This window comes from Typopeltis vanoorti, chromosome 4 (assembly GCF_054136105.1).
Source record: "Typopeltis vanoorti isolate ZY-2024b chromosome 4, IOZ_Tvanoo_1.0, whole genome shotgun sequence".
Taxonomy (NCBI): domain Eukaryota; kingdom Metazoa; phylum Arthropoda; class Arachnida; order Uropygi; family Thelyphonidae; genus Typopeltis; species Typopeltis vanoorti.
This window is the reverse complement of record NC_143552.1, coordinates 54,118,974-54,133,200: the sequence shown is the minus strand read 5'-3', so window position 1 is coordinate 54,133,200 and position 14,227 is coordinate 54,118,974. Positions and strand designations below refer to the sequence as shown.

At 36.5% G+C, this 14,227-nt stretch overlaps 1 protein-coding gene across 1 annotated transcript in view; it reads right to left on the bottom strand.

The window, feature by feature from the left end:
- Nucleotides 1-12,884, bottom strand: part of Nse4 (SMC5-SMC6 complex kleisin component Non-SMC element 1) — a 244,990-nt gene extending 232,106 nt beyond the window's left edge. The window contains exon 1 of the mRNA XM_090391177.1: nt 12,491-12,884. Coding sequence (XP_090247303.1) covers nt 12,491-12,581 — 91 coding nt within the window. The 5' untranslated portion in view covers nt 12,582-12,884. The remainder of the gene's footprint in view (nt 1-12,490) is intronic.
- Nucleotides 12,885-14,227: the final 1,343 nt, after the last annotated feature.

The following is a 14,227-nucleotide window of genomic DNA, read 5'->3' as shown; positions in this document are numbered from 1 at the left end:
TTTATTAGTTAGCACCGTTTTTATTCTGTCTCTAATTGCACTATTTGTTGAGAATGACACAGACTGCAAAAGCCCTCTGTACAGTACCTTATTCAGTGATACAATAAAACTAAATTCGATACTTATAACTACTTGCGCGATACGGGCAGACACAAATTTAACGAAGATAAAATTTAATTTTTAAGTCCCGCAGTGAAAAATATGAAAAAAAATAAAAATAAATAAAAAAAATAAAGGGTTACTAGAAATTGTAGACCGCGTTATATTGAAACTGCGTTGAACAAGGGATACCACAATTTGTAAACCGTGTTATATCGAAACCGCATTATACGAGGGTTACATGTATATATGTTTTTTTTTTTAAAGGAGAACCAATCCACAACCAATCCTATAGTGTATTATAGATTGGTCAACCTATAGTACACTTGTACTGTGGATGGGCAATAAGGAACTTGTTCATATTTGACATGAAAAGCTGTGTGTTGCATTCCTTGTGAAACACATAGGGTGGGAGACTGTTTCACAGGGCAGCATTAGAAGGGATGAATGAAGAAGAGGAGAAATTTCTTCCGTTTCATGCCAATTCTGATGAACATGGCCTTAGAATTATTTATAGAAGATGCAGGCTGCGAAGACTGAATGCCTGTGTGAAAGTGAATGGAATGTATTAGTGAGAGAAGAGTCAATCAATCAATCCACCTGTTGTTTTCTGTATACAATTCAGTATTTTTAGGGAGCGCTTAGGGGCACCATCTCAGATGAATGAGCCCTACTGAGTGGTAAGGGGGATTTGTGATTTGTATAGGATTAAGCTGTTGAGTTAAAGTAATGGCTTGAGTGAATGAGAACACCTAATTTTTCGAATGCAGAGGAGGAAATATTTGTGATATATTGATGATGAAAGATCTGAAGTTAGAGTTATTCCAAGAAGGTAAATCTCATCTTGAAAAGAGATTTGGCTACTGTCAAGGATAAGATTGGCAGAACCAGCCTCGTTGGCCAGCTGTATGAAAATCCTTAGCCCACCCATGGTACAAAATTTACTATAGGTTTGCAAATAACCTTTCATAGGAGGAAGCAACATAAAAAAGTTTTTTTTTTGTTGTTGTAGAAAATAATTCAGAGCTCTGTTCTGCTAGCATTGAATTCATAAGGTTATCCAAACTCCATTTATGAATGTTTTCAAGATCAAAAGTTAAGGTAGTAGAGGTTAGATTTCTGCAAGCGGTGGTGGTAATTTAGGCTTTCAAGGGTTTATCAAAAAAAAAAAAAAAGGGGGGGATACAATGTGATATTATCAGCAAAACTGTGTACAGGATCGGCAATCAGCTGGAGTAGATCATTTATAAATAGAAGGAACAGAGACATGATGGACCCCAGCATTAGTTGCACAGATAGAAGACAAGGAGCCATTAACTGAGTGCTCACATTAAGTGAGCACCCAGCCAAAAAAACTGATAAACTGATTACCCAATTCTAGAAGCCAGGGGTTAGACTGAATAATGGGAGTTCACTTAACAGAATTTCATGCTAAACTGGATCAACAGCCTTGAAGATATCAATGGCAACCACTTCAGTTTGCCAAACCTTTCCATGGTGTTTGTCCAAAGATGTGTGACATAAGTTAGTAGATCCCCCTGTTGATTGGTGGTGACAGAATCTATGCTGTCACTACCAATGGTCATTTAATAGACAGACGTCTTCAAGGTAGAATGGAAGTTGGGTGTTCATGGTTCTTTCCATTACTTTAGAAAGAATTGAGGTGAGAGAAAGTGGAAGATCATTTGAAGGTAAAAATTTGAGTAGCTTATATATGAGCTAGTTTCCAGACTATAGGATAGATATACCAGTGAAATAAGGAAGTGTGTATATAGGCATAGAGTGGTAATCAAATTTAAAACACAGACTTTTAGAACAATTAAAGGAATGCCAACAGGTTCAAAAAAGTTTTTGATATCTGATTTCAGCAAAACTTTTCTCATTGCTTTCTAGTGAAAGATGAAACACAGCATTGAGTGTTTGGAATGGGTTGGAGGACATTTACCATGATCAGCTATGCAAGAATTAGAGGAGAAATAGGAAGCCAAAAGGTTGGCTTATTCTGTGGGTGATAATGCAATAGAATCATATGAGTGTAATAGTGGTGGGAGTAGTGTTGAGCAGAAGTTAGGGCCAATAGGGTTAGGAGCCTATGTAGCTCAGTAGATGTGGTACTTGACCACATGAAGAGAGATTTGGTTTCAAATCTAGTCGGCAACTGGAGGAAATTTTTCTACGCCTTTAGCCGCTGTCTGTGTAGCTCGGTGGAATTGGTATTAGCACTCTTCAGTGCCAAACTGAATGAAGACAGATTTAAGTCCAAGTCTAGTCGCTGACTAGAGGAAGTTTTTTGCAGGCCTGGCTGGCCGAGTGGTTGGCGTATCCGCTCTCTAGCCAAAAGGCTGTGGGTTCAAATCCTGTTGTGAGCATGGATGTTTGTGATTGTCTGTGAAAACACTAGTGGTGATGGTGGTTGGCGGTAGATGGCGTTGGTGTAGATAATGAAGGTAGTTGCAGTTGGTGGATTGGTGGAGACAGAGAGTTATAGAGTAGGTGCCCTCCCTCGATGAGTCTTTGGACTTGCTTATAATAATAATAATAGCTTTGGCTAGAATCCAGAAGACATGTCTGCCGTTTTGGCAGATTGCAAGTTTCCTGCTTTTAACTCTTTCAAAATCAGTTTTCGATGTGATGGCAATTTTCTTGTTGTTATTCTGGACTTTGGTGCAAAGAGTATAAGCAGATGGAGTTTTGGATGCAAGGCGTTTGTGCTATACCTGACTCTTCTTTTGTACAGCTTTTGCACACATGTAGGAGAACCAAGGCATTAGATAGGGAATGGGAATTCAGGATGGAATAGAGAATATGTTTCCATGCTGATGAGAATTATTTTGGTTATTTGTTTGGCAATTCTGATGGCTGCAAACAGTAAGCAAAACAACGAAATATGGTGTAGAAGTTGTGAAGATTATTCCACTTGTCTTTCTTATAATGCCTTACAACATGTGGATGTTGGGTTGAATCACGGGTGAAGAGATCTGCACTAAATTGTTGTCTGAGCTGCCAAGAGGGCAGAAAGCATACTTAGATGAGTCACTAGTGAGGAGCAGGTCTGCAGTGGTCAGGGTTTTTCTGGTATACTGGTGGGAAGGTGAACAACTTGTGGGAGATCCTTTATGAGTGAAATATCTCAGACTCTTTAGCTGCTTAATCTGTGCAGTTGGAAGAGGGCAGCCAGCTGGTGTTGTGAACACCAGAGTCTCCAAGGAAGATGACTTCGTTGTTCGGAAGTTGGATTGAAGGAAATCAACTGTCAGGGAAAGGTGATTGAAGAATTAAGAGTGGATATTGGCATTAGGAGAGCAGGAGACAACATACAAATTTGGTAGAATGAGATAGGGTGATTTTTAGCCAAAAGAAGTCAAAACAGGGAAATTCCAGGTTGGATACTCTGTCATGCGGAAGCAAACATACCCCCCCCCCCCACCTATATGAGGTGAAAGGAGTCAATTTGTGAGAGATTTTTTATGAGTGAAATATCTCAGACTCTCTACCTGCTTGATCTGTGCAGTTGGAAGAGGGCAGCCAGCTAGTGTTGTGAATACCGAAGTCTCCAAGGAAGATGACTTTATTGTTCGGAAGCTGGATTGAAGGAAATCAACTGTCAGGGAAAGGTGATTGAAGAATTATGAGTGGATGTTGGCATTAGGAGAGCAGTAGAGACAACATCCAAATTTGGTAGAATGAGATAGGGTGATTTTTAGCCAAAAGAAGTCAAAACAGAGAAATTCCAGGTTGGATACTCTGTCATGCTGAAGCAAATATAACCCCCCACCACCACCACCACCTGTATGAGGTGAAAGGAGTCAAAGAGTGCATAGTTGGAAAAAACAGAGATAGTGATTGTGGAGGTTGGGATTGAAGTTTTTCAGGAAAAGTAAGTGAGGTTTCGTAGACGAGAGGTGGAACTGAACATCATTAAAGTTAGAATTGAGACTGCATATATTTGTGAAATCAATCTAGAACATTCTGTGAAGTCTGCTGTTCACTGCATGAGTCCCGCACATTCCCTATGCAGTGTTTGGGTTCAGGTTTCCAAGCTGATTATTTGAAGAATTTTTCTCACTAAAATTTCTTATTTATAATTGATTGTCCATGCTTCGTCTCCACTTTGACACTTCTCTTCAAGTTCAAAGTTAGTACACGTGATAGGGGACTGGTGCATTATGAATTATTGTTTACAGCCAACACGAATGCAGACCTGCTTGTTAGGGTATTCCAAGACACTTTTATTAAGTGTGGGAAATTCAAACTGTCTCTCCAAGTAATCGCCGGCCTGAAGCAGCGACAATGACGAATTTTCTTGGGATCTAAGTTACAAGTTGAATTGTTCAGTGAGCCTAAAGATGTTATTTAACGTTGTGTCACTTTTAGAATGGAAATTCTGAATGATGGTGTTATACTTTTTGTTTTCTCAATGGTATCCTGAACTGATAAGGCAATGAAGCTTGCTGGCATTCTCTGCAGTAGGCATGTTGGCTTCTAGATGTTGATCTTGAATTGCTTTGACCTTCTTTTCAATTGTGCTGATTTTCTTGGAAAAGGTTTCATTGAGCATGATATGCTGTTTCAGGCTATCCATGCACTTACCAAGGTTTAGGAACTGTTTATTAGTGCAGAGGAACATGGGACAGAAAAATGACTGGTTGATGTTGCTTAGGAGTTTGAGCAATCATTTGTTAAAAATCACAGCGCAAACTCTTTATCTCTTCCAAAATGTCTAGATTGCAGCTTCGGCATTTTAAAGCTTCAAGAGGTTTATCTGTAGTAGCAAGACTCGAAGCGCTTTGCTTTGTTGCTAGCCATATTACAGTTGGTTTAGTCTTCTTCAATTCCTTGAGAACTACTGGTGTACTTTCATTTGAGGCAGAAGGTTAAGCAAAATCACTTCTATGCAGAGGCACAGCTGGGGGGGGGGGGTATCAGCCCTGGGTAGCACTTTGAACCTTTTTGAATTTTTGCAGTAAATTCTAAAATACAGTCTTGAGAACTCATTTCCAAATATTGTAATACTACTGCAAATTTTCCTCACAATTGCTGTAAGTGTTGCTAGTTGTGAGAGGAGTTTTTCTAAATAAAATGTATTAAGAATTATCTACATTACTATGAAACAGACTTCGCCAATGTCATCGACGATTTTGCTAACAGATAAGCAAAAAAAATAACATTTTAGAATGTTGAAATTAAAGTTTTACTTCAAAAATAAACATAGTGTTTTAATTTATTTCCCAATACGTCATTTTGACTTTTTGTAGTATTTTTGGTGTGTACTGAGAGGGAGAGGCAAACTCAGGGACCACCCCAGGCGGCAAAAGCTCTAGCTACACCACTGCTTCTGAAATGATATAATAACAGAAATAATTTCCAGCATAATTAGTGATTTTGCTAAAATGAAGGTAAGTAAAGTAAAAAAAATTAATGGAATAAATATATAAATTTATAACTAAATCACTTAAGGAATTGAACAACGTAGATACGAATATAAATTAAATTGCATTTTAATAAATATTTACGATATTTCGGCAACGTCACGTTGCCATTTTTAAAAAGGAACTTACAAAAAAAAAAAGGCATGTGCACGTAGGCAATACAACACAGTAACTGAGAATGATGAGATGTAGCTAATGTTCTCCTAAAAGTTCTGATGGTGCCCTCTAGCGGGCTAAGTAGGTGTTGTTGGCGGTTGGGCTGAAGGTCTGCTGATGTAAGCCTCCCAAATTTGGGGTAGTCGCATACAACCAAATTTGTTGAGGTTTGGAGAGTTTCTTAGGGCTGAGGCTGATTCCATAAATAGTCTTTGAATTTGTATTTACTACAGTGTATTACTGTAGCTTTCTTCCACCATATTCTGTGGTGTGTATCCAGAGCATGGTCTGCAAGACCAGAATGGCTGTACTTGTGAAAAAGGATGTAGTCCTTGTGTTCAGAAATTCTGATATTCGCTGTCCTGCCTGTTTGGCCAAAGTAAGACGGTTTACAACTGCAAGGGACCTGGTATACACCAGGTAGGTCTAGGGGAGGTGGTTGGTCTTTGGTGGAGCAGATAAGGGATGCCAATTTTCTGTAAGGCCTGTAACAGGAGGTCAAACTATTTATGGAATCAGCCTCAGCCCTAAGAAACTCTCCAAACCTCAACAAATTTGGTTGTATGCGACTGCCCCAAATTTGGGAGGCTTACATCAGCAGACCTTCAGCCCAACGGCCAAGAACACCTACTTAGCCTGCTAGAGGGCACCATCAGGACTTTTAGGAGAACAATAGCTTCATTCTCAGTTATTGTGTTGTATTGTCTACGTGCACGTGCCTTTTTTTGTAAGTTCCTTTTGAAAATGGCAACATGACGGTGCCGAAATATCGGAAATATTTATTAAAGTGTAATTTAATTTATATTCGTATCTACGTTGTTCAATTCCTTAAGTGATTTAGTAATGCATAACCAACGTATAAGCCTGTCTACGAGAATATAAATTTATGAATTAGGTCTATCTTTCTTTTAATACTTATCAAAACACTGCCGAATACTCAGACATGTGCAACAATAAATAAACAAGGCATGAGGATAGAATATACTTCATTTAACAGTTTCATTTAGCATGATTTATAACTTTTAAATATTTAGACATATGTGGGCCTCAATTTGTAGTCTTGCTTCAGGCACAGGAAATAATGGGTGGGGGGCTCCAGACATCCAGAATATCTTGACTTAATTTCTATACAACGATTTATTTTACAGTACTCTTTCCCCTCCCCCATTTCTAAGCTTTTTTTAAATAGCCTTCACAGTTTTGCTATGCTCATGATATTTATATTGTTACTGAAGTGTTCCCATGACTTCTGTTTAGGTACTTTAACACGGAGCTTAGCTCTATTATATTTTTTTCTCTGAATTCTCTGAGGGCATCTGCCAACATACTTGCTGCAACTTCGATATCTAGCTTCTTTTCCTACCTTTTCCACTTCTTGCATCCACCACGATATTTGGATTTTTTTTTTTTATCCTTGCAAGCAACTTTACTACATGCCTCCCAAGCTGAATCAATGTTTTCTTCACATTTTGACAATGAGACTCAAAGTTTGGTTCTTGTTTTCAAACTCTTTCATTTTTTATTAAATAATATTTGTATAGGTTAGTCAAGAGTTCATCTCTAAAAGCTGCTCAACCTTAATTCTCATTTGACATTTTCTTGCACATTTTTCTTTTCAATCCAATAATCATTTTATTTTGCTGAAAGCTAAATTATGATCACTTTCTATTTCAAAATCCCCTCTCACAAAGTTCACAAATTTTTTTTTTTTGCATTCTTGTTTCCTCTCATGTGAATCTGGGCATATATTTATGCTGAAGCATGTCAGTAATGACTAGTCCAAGTCCAACACCCAGTTACCATTATTAGCTTTTACCAAATTTTACCAAAACACTTTCTATGCCTCTGCTTCATTTCCTATCCTGCTATTCAGAACACAACAAGGATCAGTTATCCCATTTTTTTTTTATGTCTGTAGCTCTCTATAATAAATGAAAAATTCCTGTACTTCTTCCTCAACACAGCTTTCTGGTAAACCACAGGGATAATTAAGTTTCAGTTTATAAGTTTCGTTCCCCGTTTTGAAATTTGCATAATTATTTGAACTCTAAAACTGCCTACCAATAAAGAAGCTTATCCTTTTGTTTAGTGTTGAATCCTACTACTACTCCTCCCTTTCCCCTGATCACTACTGCTTGAATACAACATCCTATTTTTGACCAAAATATCAAATGATGGTACAACATGACAGAAAAATTTCATATGTTATTCTGGCTGGTTTGTCTATTTTGGAGAATGAAATTACTGAGTTTCCTGGATAGAAAAACCTTGCCACAGACACAATTTTCAGATACAGCAGAGAATGTAGTATAGGATCACCCATCCTATCATAAGGTGGTGAAGGTGACACAGAGGATTGCTACAATAATGAGGACACTGACCTGCAGAGATAAAACAGTTATCATTCCGTTGTATAAGACTCTGATCAGACCACACTTGGACTATTGTTCTCAGATTTGGTCCCCAGGATTTGAAAGGGATAAATTAACTGTGGAAAGAGTACAAAGGCGGATAACAAAGATGGTTTCAGGACTGTACAATGATAGTTACGAGGATCGGCTGAGGGAATGTGGACTGCAGAGTTTGGTGGATAGAAGAAGGAGAGGTGATATGATTGAGACTTTTAAACTGTTGAGAGGTAGTTACAGGGTTGACTGGGGAGTTCTTTCGCTTGGTTGAACAACAGGAAAGAGTGATGACAAGAGGCCATCCCTGGAAGTTAGGAAAGGAAACTGTGAGAAAGAGGATGAGGAATGGTTTCTTTGCATGGAGGGTGGTTGAACCATGGAATGCATTGCCTGATGGAGTGATGAGAGCGAGAACAGTCAAAGAGTTCAAGGAGTGGCATGATAGGCTGTGTTTCTTAGGGGAGGACCTCCACTCGATGAGTCTTGACAGACTTTGTGTTTCTTAGGAAGGACCTCCCACAATGAGTCTTTTGATTCCATGGAGGCCTGAATAATAATAATAATAATAATAATAATAATAATAATAATAATAATAATAATAATAATAATAAACAGTAATCAAGTTTCAAAAAAAAAGCTAAGTCACTTACTTGGCCATATTCAACCACTGAGTGTAACAAGAAATTGACAGATGGGATATTTGTTATTTAAATTGATCTAACTTGTTTTTTCACTTAAAACAGGCAGACCTTGTTTAATGGCAATTCTCTAGTTCTGCCAGTTTGGCCTATTCCATTGATATTTCTTACAATGTCTGTCTTCTTATGGCAGTTGGCGCCTATTTCTAATTTTGATGAGCGAGTTTGTTCTAGTAGCTGAATTCACTGTTTGCTCTGGTTCTTTGACAAAAACAACAGCACCTTGTTAAAGTGAGAAATGGCCCAGCTGACATAACATTTCACACTGTTGCACCATCATATTTCTTTCTGGCTTAAGCTAATATAAAATACCATTTGGACATCATCATCATCGTCACAAACCATGGGCTCAATGCCCGTTGGTGTCCAATGCCTCCTTTACTATCTTCTTCCACCTTTCTTTGTCCAGTGCACAGTGTCGTGGTTCTGTACACCCATTTCATACCAGATTCCACATCAGTCCTGAAGATACTTCAGGAGCAAACTTTGTTTGCTTACACTTGGATAAAGGATTAAACTAAATTTATTATAGTCTAACCAAGTGGGAAAAAACTTCCATCTTTCTCTCTAATCCAGAGTAATTTAATAATAAGGTGAGACACCTTTTGGCAACTCGTACAGGTAAATATGACTTCTCCATCACTTCCACCTTAGTATCACCACCTCTGGGTCTGGCTCCCACTGATGAGACCTCAAAGGTCAAAACTGGTCTTAGTGGCCCTTCCCTTAATGCATAGCATTATACATGTCTGCAAGGAGATGTGCTTTGCATTATGGGAGATACTAAGAGAAGTGATGAGAGCTTAGTCCATCACCACGAGTTGCCTACATCCTGAAGATACTTCAGGCGCAACTTTGTTTGATTACACTTGGATAAAGGATTAAACTAAATTTATTATAAAAAAAAAACTTCCAACGTCCACACCAGTCCTTTATGTTGTCTATCCATTCTCTGTATGGTCTACCTCTTCTGTTTACACCATCCATAATACCAAACATAAATGTCTTTATTTTCTCCACACTCACTCTGCAGATGTGTCCAAATAATTGCAGCTTGCATTTTATAATCTTCTGCATTAGATTCCCCTTTGATTGTATCTTCTGATAGAGCTCTTCATTCATGACTTTCTGTACCCATCCTATTCTTAGAATCTTCCTGTAACAAGTTCTTTCAAATGCCAAAATTCTTTTTCTTGATTCCTTATTTATTACCCATGTTTCAGATCTATACAGTACACTGCTAAAGATGTATGTTTCTAGTAATCTTAGTTTTGTTTGTAGGCTGATCACTTTACTTTTCCAGATGTTATCCATGGCCTTCAGATTTGTTCTTCCCACTGCAATCCTGATCTTTATTTCTTTTTTACAGACCAAATCATATGTCATTTTACTTCCTAAATATGTGAATTGTTCTACATTTTCTATATCAATTCCATCCACTTGTATCTTTTGTTTCCTGTCCTTCTCACCAAATACCATACCATTGTCTTTGTTTTTTCAAAGTTCATAACAAGTTAAAATCTTTTCCTTTCCTCATTTAACAGTTTCAATGTTTTTTGTAGTTCTCTTTTCCCTTCTTCAATAATAACAGTGTCATCTGCAAACCTTAGATTGTTAATTCTCATCCCACGCACTGATATTCCTTTTGCATTGTCCTTCATTTTATCCATTACTCTTTCTAAATATGCGATGAAAATGCTTGGTAATATTAGGTTCCCCTGTCTAGTACCTCTGCTTGTTTTAAACCATTTCCCCAAATCATCACCTATTCTAACTGCTGAAACTGCATTCTTATAAATACCTTTTAATATAGCTATTTGTTTTATATCAATTCCACAGGATTCTAGCACTACTAACGTCACATTTTGGTCGATACTGTCCAATGCCTACTGAAAATCAACAAAGCAAGCATATATGTTTTTGTTTTTTCTCCTACCCTTCTCTGCTATTAACCGCATTGTCAAAATCTGTTGCACCATCATGTCTTTCTGGTTTAAGCTAATATAAAATACAATTTGGATATCATCATCGTCGTCACGAACCATGGGCTCATTGGCAATTGGTGTCCGATGTCTCCTTCACTATCTTCTTCCACCTTTCTTTGTCCAGTGTACAGTCTATCGTTCCTAAATCCTGCTTGCTTGTCTGCAAGGTATGCTTCCAATTGTGTTCTCAATCTTTCTGTTAATATTCATCATCACCTTACCAAGATGACTTGTCAAGGCAACTGTTCTATAATTTTTGCATTCTAGCTTATTTTCTTTCTTATATAATGTCACATTATATAATGTGATTAAACATTATATAATGTTTAATTTGTTCATTAACGATATAGGAAAGGACTGGATCTGAGGGGAACTGTAATAAAATCTTCCTCACATCTACACTTTTGGTTCCAACTCTGCAGAAAAGGAACCAAAAATAATTCATCCAACTGGTCCACTTCCGAATCATATTACTGTTTGTGTGTATAAGTATTCATAATTTTTTCATTTTAATAACATAAGTATCTTACTTCTAACACTAACATTATAACAACTTCAGGTGTCGAAAGATTTTTCACTTGGTTAGACTTTTCAATACTTGTATATGGGAAATATATGACTTCTGCATTACTTCAACCTTGTTATCTCTTCCATTTGGCTCTTCCAATAATGCACAACATTATACACATCTAAAAGGGATGTATTTTACATTATGAGATACTAAGGCAATTGATGTGAAGTCATTAGCCTCTATATACCAGTAGCCCAGTCATGAAGATACTTCACATGTAAACTTTGTTTGCTTAAACCTGAGGTGGGAGAATGAGTGTTTCCACCATATAGTTACTATATCTAATTATTATTGAGAGTTTAATAGCCCCAAGAAAAGTGCTCAGGAGTAAAACAAAAATTATATACTATGAAAACCATTAAGACCTAACTACGAAAAGAACTGAGTTCAATGTCTTCATGATGAGAAGAATCATTAAATATAGGATTTTTCAAATGAAGTTCTTAGACATCTCATTCAGGAAAAGCAGGATGTTATTTTTCCAGAAACTGATTCCTTGGCCCACAGAACGGGCAAATCAGAGAAAAACGCACATTAGTAGACAAAAATCCTATGAGAAGTGGATGGCAGATGGTATATTGCAAACAGCGGATCATGCGGATGGTGTAGAATAGAGTGGCCTCGTGAGATAAGTCTCATGATACCATAGGGGGTGTTATGCAATGCCAGAATTCGTTAAAACTCTCATGCCTACTAACATCTTGAGGCTGAGGGTCTGACATTGTGGTTACGTCACTGTTTGACAAATTTTAAAACCTAATCTACTACTATTCCCGTTTTTCGAGAACAGTATTAGGTTTTTTTTTTTTTTTTTTTTTAATTTCTAAGAACTAAGTAAGAAAGTATAAAAATTTTGAGTCAAAATATGTATCAATGGTAACCCTAATCTATTCTCAGGGATACTGCAGCTAATTTGTAAAACTTTATTTATTCCAAAATAAAAAAGATATAGTAAACGCAATATCCATGTCAAGAAAAACAAAACAAACACCATGTGATGTTTTTCCAACACCGATATGTCATAGGTCCGAAACAAAAACGAAAAAAAGCACCTAACTTTGAATATGAATCAAAAGTTCAATTAAAATAAGCAAAATGAAACGATACTTATATGATAATAGCATTACCACAGAAAATTACTTACGTTGTGTATTTTCTATCAGCTGCATATAACGTAACCTTAACTCACTTCTTTGCCTTTCATTCTGCTGGTCTATTTCCATTTCCAATTCCATTTTAGTTATCAACTTAAATTTAGCAAGCAGAAATTTGATTTCCCGCTATATACAAGCAAGGTCTGTGCGTATATTATAAACCTGATGTGACATTAACAACGAGCATTATTTTGAAATCGAAACTCCGCGATCCTTCTGTTTATCGTGATGGTAACCCTATACCATCAAACTAGACTGATTATAGTATCATTTTCGGATTTAAACATATAGCTGTTATAACATACATGATGCTGGTATGCAAAATAATTTTATGCCGTGAAACTCGCAGTTCGTGGCAAAATAAAAAAATAAAATAAAATAAATAAATAAATTATTATTATTATTATTATTATTATTATTATTATTATTATTATTCCTGACACCTCCAAGGAGTCCGAAGACTCATCGCGGGAGAACACCTACAACTGTCTCAGCCACTACACCGAACCTCTACTACGAATCGTCTCCATCTACCGCCCACCTCCACAACTGGTATTCTATGTCTGTAAATTGCGTGTGTTCAGAAGGGCCGATTTGTCTGTATGCAGGAAGAAAAACCCGAGTTTCGGGGAGAAAAAACCCTGCTACCTCCGTATGAGATCGGCTGATTCCTTTATTGAATTTTTCAACCTTTGATTGAAAATCGTCCAGATAATAATAATAATAATAATAATAATATATATATATATATATATATATATATATATATATATATATATATATATATATATATATATATATATATATATATATATATATATATATATATATATATATATATATATATATATATATATATATATATATATATATATATATATAAATACAGGATAAATATATATATACAGGATAAATTATCCAAAAAAATGTTCACTTTATTAAAGCATTGCATTCATTCTGGTTACTTCAGATATAAGGACTCCATTTACCAACAAAAACAAGGCCTGGCAATGGGCAACCCTTTGTCCCCAGTGCTAGCTAACATCTTCCTTGAAGACTTTGAAAAGAAAGCCATGGGCACACAGCTCTCACAGTATTTCTTTGTCATCTAAACATCCAACATCCTAATATAAAATTTACTGCTGATATAGAAAATAATAACTCTTTACCTTTTTTGGATGTTATGCTTACACGATGCTCTGAAAGATTAAAAATCTCTATGTGCAGAAAACCTACGCATACCAATAGATATCTGCATAATCTTTCTCATCATTTTCCACCACAAAAACTTGGAAGTATATCTACCTTAGGACACAGAGCACGTTCTCTCTTAAATGAACAAGATGAACTACAAAAAGAAATGAATCACCTCACTCTTATTTTTAAACAAAATGGATACTCTGAAAAAACAATTAAGAAACTTCTTCTGAACCCTCCTAAGCAGTGCACAACAGAGACTATTAATTTTAAAGGTAGCATCTCCATTCCATACATTAGCACAGTCTCTAAGAAAATAGCTAAAGTCCTTAAAAAATATAATATCAGGACCTTCTTCACCACACTTCCAAAAATCCGCTCTCTAATCAGCCATCCAAAAACCTACTCATCACAACCTTAAGTACCCTGGAGTATATAAATTGTGGTGTGATTGCAATATCCCATACTTTGGTCAAACTAACAAATCTATTGAACAACGCATAGAAGAGCATAAGAGAGACATCTCATAC